Source organism: Macrobrachium rosenbergii, chromosome 10 (genome assembly GCF_040412425.1).
Source record: "Macrobrachium rosenbergii isolate ZJJX-2024 chromosome 10, ASM4041242v1, whole genome shotgun sequence".
NCBI lineage: Eukaryota > Metazoa > Arthropoda > Malacostraca > Decapoda > Palaemonidae > Macrobrachium > Macrobrachium rosenbergii.
In genome coordinates, this window is record NC_089750.1 from 9,846,111 (window position 1) to 9,858,049 (window position 11,939).

The window sequence follows — 11,939 nt, forward strand, 5'->3', positions numbered from 1 at the left end:
GTTACTCCTGTTCTCGGCATTGAGAGTTCTACACAATTAGGGTGATGATAGCAATAGGATTTGTTGTAAGATCAATGTAAGATTTCATGGTGTAGAAATCTTTTTATAATTTTATAGGAAATGAAATTTTGTATAAAATGTAAATAATAATAATAATAATAATAATAATAATAATAATAATAATAAACTCCGTATCGGGGTAGCACCATGAAAACATTTCTCGCGGTGAACTGTAGGCATTACTTAACTTTTCTTGCATCGTCCTTTCGGCCCTAGCTGCAACCCCTTTCATTCCTTTTGCTGTACCTCCTTTCATATTCTCTTTCTTCCATCTTACTTTCCACCCCCTCCCAACAATTCATTCATACTGCAACTGCGAGGTTTCCTCCTGTTATACCTTTATAAGTTTTTCGCTCTCAATTTCCCTTTCAGCGCTGAATGACCTCATAGGTACCAGCGCTTGGTCTTTTGCCCAAATTTTATACTCCAGTTCTAATAATAATGATCATGATAATAATATTTATTATTATTATTATTATTATTTACATGAATGAATGTTAATTCTCTGATTCTGAAAAAAAGATGTTTTACTTTTATAGGTAAAACGAGAAATGTATATATTGAAATTAAGCAAATACTATTCTTTCTTTGTGAGTAATAACCCAACGGTACTCCGTATCTGTGGCAAAATAAAATTAGAAATTGACGCATGTTTAAAAATAGCACGAATGAAAGGTGTGGACAGCTGGCTACAAGCTATAACCACAATTTCTTGAGCTACATATGTAAATTACTGTATATATTAAAACGCCGGGTTAATTGCCAGAGTTAGTTCCTTGTTGGACGAGTCGGTAGAGTTCTCGGCTAGCACCCTGCTAGGCCCGAGTTCGATTCTCCGACCGGCCAATGAAGATTTAGAGGAATTTATTTCTGGTGATAGAAATTCATTTCTTGGTATAATGCGGTTCGGATTCCACAGTAAGCTGTAGATCCCGTTGCTAGGTAACCAGTTTGGTTCTTAGCCACGTAAAATAAGTCTAATCCTTCGGGCCAGCCCTAGGAGAGCTGTTAATCAGCTCAGTGGTCTGGTTAAACTAAGGTATACTTAATTGCCAGAGGTGTTTAGTGAGAGTTGCTAAATATAGTTATAAAACACACGCCACGTGCGTGTTTTTAAATTTATGTTTGCTGAGATGTTTAGAATAGTGCCGTCAGTACACCTCACGGGGTGCACTGTAGGCATTACTAAAGGTTCTTTGCAGCGTCCTTTCTGCCCCTAGCTGCAACCCCTTTCATTCCTTTTACTGTACCTCCATTCATATTATCTTTCTTCCATCTTGCTATCCACCCTCTCCTAACAATTATTTCATAGTGCTGTATATTTAAAGTCATTATTATTGGTATAATATATATATTTTAAAGTCATAATCATTGGTGTGATATATATTTAAAGTCATTATTATTGGTGTAATATATTTTAAAGTCATTATCATTGCTATCATATATATTTAAAGTCATTATCATTGCTATCATATATATTTAAAGTCATTATTGTTGGTATAATATATATATTTTAAAGTCATTATCATTGCTATTTAAAGTAATTATTATTGGCATAATAGATATTTAGCCCTGGTGATTGACATCATCCACTGCGATTATAGCCGTTCAAAGTTAAAACGAACACCCAAACTAAAATTCCAGATCGGTCCTTCTCTTGAAACTGCATCAGGTCAGTCTTCGGTACTGCCCATGAGCGAGGCCATCACCTCAATATCAGTAGCCGCGGTATTCAACTCAGAATGAGTGGGCATTGCCCAGGTAACCACCTTAGTACTAGTGGTCGTGACGGGCCAGGTATCCACCTCAATATTAGTGGACACGCCACTGCTGCTGTCGGGGTCAGGGATCGTCGAGTCTCCGTAGGTATGACTCTCTTCATCGGAGGCCCCCGAGCTGAGTAGCCCGAAGAACGTGTAGTAGCCAGTTCCTGTAGGCTCGAATTCTGGGGGACTAGGAGGGGAGTCGGGGGGTAGCATGTCGTGGGTCACGTCCCAGTCGTATATCATTGTTCCTGTGGGGCCGACGATGGTGAATGTTGCCACTGCTTGCAGGATGGCAAGCAGGACAATGCTTGTTATTAGGGTCCTGAGGAGACGGAACAGAATGGGATTAAAGGAGATCTCAGGATTTTTAAAGCAGTTGTGATCAGTCCTTAGTCATAATACATCTTCCTGATATCTGTTCTTGAGTGAAACGCTGCCCAGGCTAGCGGCTGGATGTATTTCTTATTCTTCTGAACAACAACAACAACAACAACAACAATATAATAATAATAATAATAATAATAATAATAATAATAATAATAATAATAATAATAATAATAATAATAATAATATAGTTTTCAAGGTTAGTAACAATAACTTTTTGCGAGACAGTGCAGTTGCCTAAGTAGCACTCTGCAACTTTCGCTCCTAATTATGGGCCAGTTATGCTTCAAAATCCGATGCGTTATCTTCGAAGTTGGCAAATTCATTCAAGATCAAAATCCGGAAAAACATAAGAAGGCAAAGATCAAAATAAAATATAAAAGGTTACTCTCTTAATGGGCTGCGTTTTTAGGCGGGGTTGTTGGGGGGGAGTTGGTCATAGGAATGCTATATGATACGGCCTCCTTTCTCATTCAGAAACTTTTATTTACTCTGGATGAGTCAAGATACATTAATACATTTTAAGTACTCCGTATCTTTACTTGAACTGCTAAGCGGCCAGTAACGAGACAAATTTGTCAAACACCTGATGTGTTCACATCATGCTCACCTCATGCGGTGTGCTGTAGGCATTACTTAAGGTTCTTTGCGGCGTGCCTTCGGCCCCTAGCTGCACCCCCTTTCGTTTCTTTTACTGAACCTCCTTTCATATTCTCTTTCTTCCATCTTACTTTCCAGCCTCTCCTAACAATTGATTCATAGTGCTGCTGGGAGGTTTTCCTCCTGTTACACCTTCCAAACCTTTTACTGTCAATTTCCGTTTCAGCGCTGAATGATTTCATAGGTTCCAGTGCTTGGCCATTGGCCTAAACTCTATATTCAACTCAGTTCAACATCACGCTTACAATTTTTTTTTACAAGGTATTTTGACAATGAAGGACGGCTTCAAAATACTCTTTTTCTCCTTTTACGAATTTCTGCATGCGAGCATATTTGAATTTACGCAGCAGCCTGCTTATTTATGCATGAAACGTAGGATGTGTTTCCCATTCGGGCAGGAAATTTATGCTACTGTTAATTGAGAGACTGCTCTCAAATAATAATTAGGGTGATTTTGTATAATGTCCACAACAGTATATCAATGGTAGAGTGTGAGATGTATTAGTGTGGACCTTATACAAAGTTACTCTTGTTCTCGGCATTGAGAGTTCTACACAATTAAGGTGATGATAGCAATAGGATTTGTTGTAAGATCAATGTAAGATTTCATGGGGTAGAAATCTTTTTATAATTAATTTTATAGGAAATGAAATTTTGTATACAATGTAGATAATAATAATAATAATAATAATAATAATAATAATAATAATAATAATAATAATAATAATAATAATAATAATAATAATAATAATAATAATAATAATGTGTAATAATAATAATAATAATAATAATAATAATAATAATAATAATAATAATAATAATAATAATAATAATAATAATAGTAAACTCCGTATCGAGGTAGCACCATGAAAACATTTCTCGCGGTGAACTGTAGGCATTACTTAAGTTTCCTTGCATCGTCCTTTCTGTCCTAGTTGCAACCCCCTTTCATTCCTTTTGCTGTACCTCCTTTCATATTCTCTTTCTTCCATCTTTCCCAACAATTCATTCATACTGCAACTGCGAGGGTTTCCTCCTGTTATACCTTTCAATTTCCCCTTCAGCGCTGAATGACCTCATAGGTACCAGCGTTTGGTCTTTGCCTAAATTTTATACTTCCGTTCTAATAATAATAATCATGATAATAATATTTATTATTATTATTATTATTATTATTATTATTATTATTATTATTATTATTATTATTATTATTATTATTTACATGCATGAATATTAATTCTTTGATTCTGACAAAAAAAGTTTTACTTTAATAGGTAGAACGAGAAATGTATATATTGAAATTAAGCAAATACTATTCTTTCTTTGTGAGTAATAACCTAACGGTACTCCGTATCTGTGGCAAAATAGAATTAAAAATTGACGCACGTTTAAAAATAACACGAATGAAAGGTGTGAACAGCTGGCTACAAGCTATAACCACAATTTCTTGAGCTACATATGTAAATTACTGTATATATTAAAACGCCGGGTTAATTGCCAGAGTTAGTTCCTTGTTGGATGAGTCGGTAGAGTTCTCGGCTAGCACCCTGCTAGGCCCGAGTTCGAGTCTCCGACCGGTCAATGAAGAATTAGAGGAATTTATTTCTGGTGATAGACATTCATTTCTCGGTATAATGTGGTTCGGATTCTACAATAAGCTGTAGGTCCCGTTGCTAGGTAACCAATTGGTTCTTAGCCACGTAAAATAAGTCTAATCCTTCGGGCCAGCCCTAGGAGAGCTGTTAATCAGCTCAGTGGTCTGGTTAAACTAAGGTATACAGTACTTAATTGTTTACTGAGAGTTGCTAAATATAGTTATAAAACACACGCCACGTGCGTGTTTTTAAATTTATGTTTGCTGAGATGTTTAGATGTTGTATTATCCCGTAGGGGAATAGTGCCGTCAGTACACCTCACGGGTTGCACTGTAAGCATTACTAAAGGTTCTTTGCAGCGTCCTTTCGGCCCCTAGCTGCAACCCCTTTCATTCCTTTTACTGTACCTCCATTCATATTATCTTTCTTCCATCTTGCTATCCACCCTCTCCTAACAATTATTTCATAGTGCTGTATATTTAAAGTCATTATTATTGATATAATATATATATTTTAAAGTCATAATCATTGGTGTGATATATATTTAAAGTCATTATTATTGGTGTAATATATTTTAAAGTCATTATCATTGCTATCATATATATTTAAAGTCATTATTGTTGGTATAATATATTTAAAGTCATTTTAAAGTATTTATCATTTTAAAGTCATTATCATTGCTATTTAAAGTAATTATTATTGGCATAATAGATATTTAGCCCTGGTCATTGGCATCATCCACTGCGATTATAGCCTTTCAAAGTTAAAACGAACACCCAAACCAAAATTCCAGATCGGTCCTTCTCTTGAAACTACATCCAGGTCAATCTTCGGTACTGCCCATGAGCGAGGCCATCAGCTAAAAATCAGTGGTCGCGACACTGCTGCTGTCATAGTCAGGGATCGTCGAGTCTCCGTAGACAGGAGACTCTTCATCGGAGGCCCCCGAGCTGAGTAGCCCGAAGAACGTGTAGTAGCCAGTTCCTGTAGGCTCGTATTCTGGGGGACTAAGGGAGGGAGTCGGGGGTAGCATGTCTTGGGTCACTTCCCAACCGTATATCATTGTTCCTGTCCGCCGATGGTGAATGTTGCCACTGCTTGCAGGATGGCAAGCAGGACAATGCTTGTTATTAGGGTCCTGAGGAGACGGAACAGAATGGGATTAAAGGAGATCTCAGGATTTTTAAAGCAGTTGTGATCAGTCCTTAGTCATAATACATCTTTCTGATATCTGTTCTTGAGTGAAACGCTGCCCAGGCTTCGGCTGGATGTATTTCTTATTCTTCTGAACAACAACAGCAATAATAATAATAATAATAATAATAATATAGTTTTCAAGGTTAGTAAAAATAGATTTTTGCGAGACAGTGCAGTTGCGTAAGTAGCGCTCTGCAACTTTCGCTCCTAATTATGGGCCAGTTATGCTTCAAAATCCGATGCGTTATCTTCGAAGTTGTCAAATTCATTCAAGATCAAAGTCCGGAAAAACATAAGAAGGCAAAGATCAAAATAAAATATAAAAGATTACTCTCTTAATGGGCTGCGTTTTGGGCGGGGTTGGTGCGGGGGCGGGGGTGGTTGGTCATAGGAATGCTATGTGATACGGCCTCCGTTTTCATTCAGAAACTTTTATTTACTCTGGATGTGTCAAGATACATTAATACATTTTAAGTACACCGTATCTTTACTTTAACTGCTAAGCGGCCAGTAACGAGACAAATTTGTTAAAACACCTGATGTGTTCATCATCACCCCCGCAGGGCGGCAGTCACCTCATGCGGTGCACTGTAGGCATTACTTAAGGTTCTTTGCGGCGTGTCTTCGGCCCCTAGCTGCACCCCCTTTCGTTCCTTTTACTGAACCTCCTTTCATATTCTCTTTCTTCCATCTTACTTTCCAGCCTCTCCTAACAACTGATTCATAGTGCTGCTGGGAGGTTTTCCTCCTTTTACACCTTTCAAACCTTTTACTGTCAATTTCCGTTTCAGCGCTGAATGATTTCATAGGTCCCAGTGCTTGGCCATTGGCCTAAACTCTATATTCAACTCAATTTAACATCATGCTTACGATTGTTTTTTTCACAAGGTATTTTGACAGTGAAGGACGGCTTCAAAATACTCTTTTTCTCCTTTTACGAATTTCTGCATGCGAGCATATTTGAATTTACGTCAGCAGCCTGCTTATTTATGCATGAAACGTAGGATGTGTTTCCCATTCGGGCGGGCAATTTATGCTACTGTTAATTGAGAGATTGCTCTCAAATAATAATTAGGGTGATTTTGAATAAGGTCCACAACAGTATATCAATGGTAGAGTGTGAGATGTATTATACAAAGTTACTCCTGTTCTCAGCATTGGACCTACACAATTAGTGATGATAGCAATAGGATTTGTTGTAAGATCAATTGTTTCTCAGAAATTAATTTTATAAGAAATGAGTTCTAATAATAATAATAATAATAATAATAATAATTAATAATAATGATAGCAATATGTGTATTTGTTTACTTGTAAGATCAATACTTTCAGGTCCTAACTGTGACCCTTTCATCTCTTGAAAAAGGGTCACAGTTGTGACCTGAAATCTTTTAAAAGTAACATGTAAATATTTATAAACAAGTTTATAGGAAATTAAATTTTGTATACAATGAAAGAAGTTTTGTTTGGTTGGTTCAAAATAATAATAATAATAATAATAATAATAATAATAATAATAATAATAATAATAATAATGTACAATAATAAAATAATAATAATAATAATAATAATAATAATAATAATAACAAACTCCGTATCGGGGTAGCACCATGAAAACATTTCTCGCGGTGAACTGTAGGCATTACTTAAGTTTCCTTGCATCGTCCTTTCGGCCCTAGCTGCAACCCCTTTCATTCCTTTTGCTGTACCTCCTTTCATATTCTCTTTCTTCCATCTTACTTCCCACCCTCTCCTAACAATTGATTCATACTGCAACTGCGAGGTTTTCCTCCTGTTACACCTTTAAAAGTTTTTCGCTCTCAATTTCCCCTTCAGCGCTGAATGACCTCATAGGTACCAGCGCTTGCTCTTTTGCCTAAATTTTATACTCCAGTTCTAATAATAATGATCATGAAAATAATATTTATTATTATTATTATTATTATTATTATTATTATTATTATTATTATTATTATTTACATGAAATGTTAATTCTCTGATTCTGACAAAAATGTTTTACTTTAATAGGTAGAACGAGAAATGTATATATTGAAATTAAGCAAATACTATTCTTTCTTTGTGAGTAATAACCCAACGGTACTCCGTATCTGTGGCAAAATGAAATTAGAAATTGACTCACGTTTAAAAATAACACGAATGAAAGGTGTGTACAGCTGGCTACAAGCTATAACCACAATTTCTTGAGCTACATACGTAAATTATATATTCAAACGCCGGGTTAATTGCCAGAGTTAGTTCCTTGTTGGACGAGTCGGTAGAGTTCTCGGCTAGCACCCTGCTAGGCCCGAGTTCGATTCTCCGACCGGTCAATGAAGAATTAGAGGAATTTATTTCTGGTGATGAAATTCATTTCTCGGTATAATGCGGTTCGGATTCCACAGTAAGCTGTAGATCCCGTTGCTAGGTAACCAATTGGTTCTTAGCCACGTAAAATAAAGTCTAATCCTTCGGGCCAGCCCTGTTAATCAGCTAGGAGAGCTGTTAATCAGCTCAGTGGTCTGGTTTAAACTAAGGTATAGTACTTAATTGCCAGAGGTGTTTAGTGAGAGTTGCTAAATATAGTTATCTTTCTTCCACACGCCACGTGCGTGTTTTTAAATTTATTTTTGCTGAGATGTTTAGAGGTTGTGTTATCCATTCCATAATCGATTCTAGAGAATAGTTGATTACCATCAGTACACCTCACACAGATGGTGCACTGTATGTTTGTCAGGCATTAATAATATATTCTTTGCAGCGTCCCCATTCGGCCCCTAGCTGCAACCCCTTTCATTCCTTTTACTGTGCCTCCATTCATATTCTCTTTCTTCCATCTTGCTATCCACTCTCTCCTAACAATTATTTCATAGTACAACTGCGAGGCTCTCCTCCTGTTACACCTTTCAAACCTATTTACTGTCAATTTCCGTTTCAGCGCTGAATGACCTCATGGGTTCCAATGCTTGGTCTTTGGCCTAAATTGTATATTCCGTTCTATTCTATCCTTTATCAAGATACCTAATTACTAAAATTAGTCAATACAGAGGTCGCGGGTAACCAATTCGTAAAATCGTCCATAAGCGTATTGAGAAATTCTAAATATACGTAATGGAAAGGCCACGGGCGACTACGCAACTCCCGCGGTTTATTACAGGTGACAATAAATAACAGAAATGTACAGATTTTGTCCGCAAAATGCAATTCACTCTCTCTGAAATAATAACCTACAAATAACAACCTACCGAGATTATATAGACAACTGAAGGATCGCCGCAAAATCCGAGCGCGATTGTGACGTCACGTGACGTCATTTTCTCCGGGAGTTTTTCCTTTTACAATTTAATGGCGTCGAAGGATACGCTATACATATCATTTGCGCCCATTATCGGTCGATTCGTCTCTCCCTAATCTCTCTGCACGCGAGGTCGTTTGCCTCGTCGCCTTGGGTTTTGTCTTGCAGCGCTCAATATTAGGAAGGCTGTGTTTCCGGAAAACGAATTTAGGCAAATAAAAGTAGCTATAAAAAGCGAGGCTAGGAAAGCTGCTCTACTATTAAATAGAACTTCCTCTATTTCTGTCCTTTTGGCTTCTCTTGGGAAACAGACCACCTCGGGCAGATTGCAGTGCGTTTATATTTCATTTGTATTGTTTAAGTTTTTTTTTTTTTACGACGAAGAATGTCGCATTGGTTTGAATGTATTGTGTAAGTTTCCTGTGTGTGTATGTATATATATATATATATATATATATATATATATATATATATATATATATATATATATATATATATATATGTGTGTGTGTGTGTGTGTGTGTATTTATGAATATATAAATGTATTGTATGAATTGTAATATATATATATATATATATATATATATATATATATATATATATATATATATATATATATATATATATAATATAATGTGTTTGGGGGGAGAGAGAGAGAACGGCAGTTTTGCATAGTTAGAAAATTTAGCAACCAGGAAGAGACTATTTAAAATATTCACAGAACAATTAAAATGGTTCCGTGACTACAGGCGCAAAGACTTTGAACTTTCTTTCAAGAGCAAAGTCCGATGGGAGGGCAGACCCAAGGACCTAACAATGAAGGAAATGTCAGGGAAAACAACGAGGCACGAAGCAAATTCCAAAGCTTTGGGAAAAGGAGAGAGAGAGAGAGAGAGAGAGTGTTTGCAGAATGCTAACGTCTTCTTTTTGAATAACTTCGTTCCACTAACCTCATTTCGACAACGTCAGGGAAGGGATGTCGTAGGAATTGACGCCGAAAACAAACTGATGGATTTTGCAGGCGTTCTGCCCCTAATAAGGGGTCCCGTCGTCCAGTTACTCTCAAAACGAAATACACTCATCAATTGCTTTTTCCCAAATATTGACAAGACAATTACCTTCCTAAATTCGACACGAGCTCTTCACGGGAGAACGAGCTCCTAAACACCTCATTGAAAGGATTAGACGCTTCATCAAAGATGCGTCCCGCTGGCTCTGAATGCAAGAGCGTTCATAAATTCGGATGATATGCGCGTCGAGACGGTTTACTCAAGTGTTCCAAGCGAACTGCATACCAGCTGTAATAGGCGCTTGCCTGGATGACTCAATCCGCAACAGATCCGCTGAAAGGGCCAAAAACACTTGTCCGTGAGAGGAGGTAATCGGCTAAATGGCATAACTAATCATTCGCGGCTCATGTGGGTGAGTGTGGCAACACGTGAGGGAGAATTCCTGGCGAAGGGCCTCAGCGATATCCACATTTAACCGCTTTTCTCCACACTCGCAAGTCCCTCATTTTACCCGATTTTCTGCGGCCCCCGTGACAAGGCCGCGATTCGATGATGTTACGATGAGTTTTGCTTTTCGTTTTCCTTCCCGTTGTTTATTTGTTCGTTTTACACTGGTGCATAATTTCGTTTCTGGTCTTTTAAGGAACTGTTTTGTGCGATGGTTTTGCCTCTACTCAAACTTTCCACTTTGCCCCAATCAATTTTTTATATGTTCAAAACAAGCAAAGCAAATAAGAATGAGGAAATGTACTCAGATGGGAGTGAGCAATTTCGAAGGCTCCTGTTTAATGAATAGCAGATAGGTATGTTCGTCTCTTTTAGTTTTCTGTAAAAGAAAACTATTGTGCCAGCTTTGTCTGTCCATCCGCACATTTTTCTGTCCGCCCTCAGGTCTTAAAAACTATTAAGGCTAGAGGGCTGCAAATTGGTATGTTGATCATCCACCCTCCAGTCATAAACATACCAAGTTACAGACCTCTAGCCTCAGTACTTTTCATTTTATTTAAGCTTAAATTTAGCCATAATCGTGCTTCTGGCAACTGTATAGCATAGGCCACCGCCGGGGCGTGGTTAAAGTATCATGGGCCTCGGCTCATATAGCTTTATACCGAGACCACCGAAAGATAGACCTGTTTTCGGTGGCTTTGATTATTATACGCTGTGGCGGCTGTGCAGAAAACTCGATTGCGCCGAAGAAACTAAGGCGCATTTTTTACTTGTTCCTGTTAATCTACCCTTTTTAGCATATTCTTTTTGAGTCCTCGGTTCTTCTTGGCCCTTTTATCAATTAAGTAGAAATTTACAATCATAACATTGTAAAAACGAATTGGCTACTTGCCTCGCTCATGTATGTTGCAATAAGCGGTAGCCTGGCATTGACACCTGTTGGTCTTCGCTTTTGAAACATACACTGTACGTAAGTTCTTTCCACACTTGGGCATTAACGGACTCTTGTTTATTTTCCATTTGAGTTGGATTAAAAGACCCGCAAGATGATACTTCAGAGCTGTTTGAATATACTTTATTCAGTGACTTGACATGTTTCAGAAGAGAGGTCTGCCTTAACATTTTCAAGTTCCTTTTTTATTTTATTTTTTTATCATGCTTATTTTTCTTTATACGATCATTGGCTAAGAATGAAAATTAGATCCCACTCAAACATTCAAAGTCGCATTAAGCTGATGGGCCTCTTCTCTTCAAGATATTTTACGGACATTTCATCATCATTTATTTTGTGCTATGTATGTAAATTTATATATAAAATATATATATCTATATTACAGTATATATATATATATATATATATATATATATATATATATATATATATATATATATATATATATATATATATATATATATATATATATATATATATATATCAGCTGAGGCCACAGGAAAAGCCTGAACTATAACGACAGAGCGTTAAATACTTCCGTGTAATTAACACATCTTCGGGGCACAAAGATTTATT

At 36.9% G+C, this 11,939-nt stretch overlaps 1 protein-coding gene across 1 annotated transcript; it reads right to left on the reverse strand.

The window, feature by feature from the left end:
• Positions 1 to 1,493: 1,493 nt before the first annotated feature.
• LOC136842969 (uncharacterized) lies at positions 1,494 to 10,229 on the reverse strand. Its single transcript, XM_067110978.1, has 2 exons — positions 9,905 to 10,229; positions 1,494 to 2,148 (listed from the first exon to the last, which is right to left on the reverse strand). Exons 1-2 carry the CDS (start codon positions 9,907 to 9,909, stop codon positions 1,734 to 1,736), a joined length of 420 nt encoding a protein of 139 aa, XP_066967079.1. The 5' UTR covers positions 9,910 to 10,229; the 3' UTR covers positions 1,494 to 1,733.
• Positions 10,230 to 11,939: the final 1,710 nt, after the last annotated feature.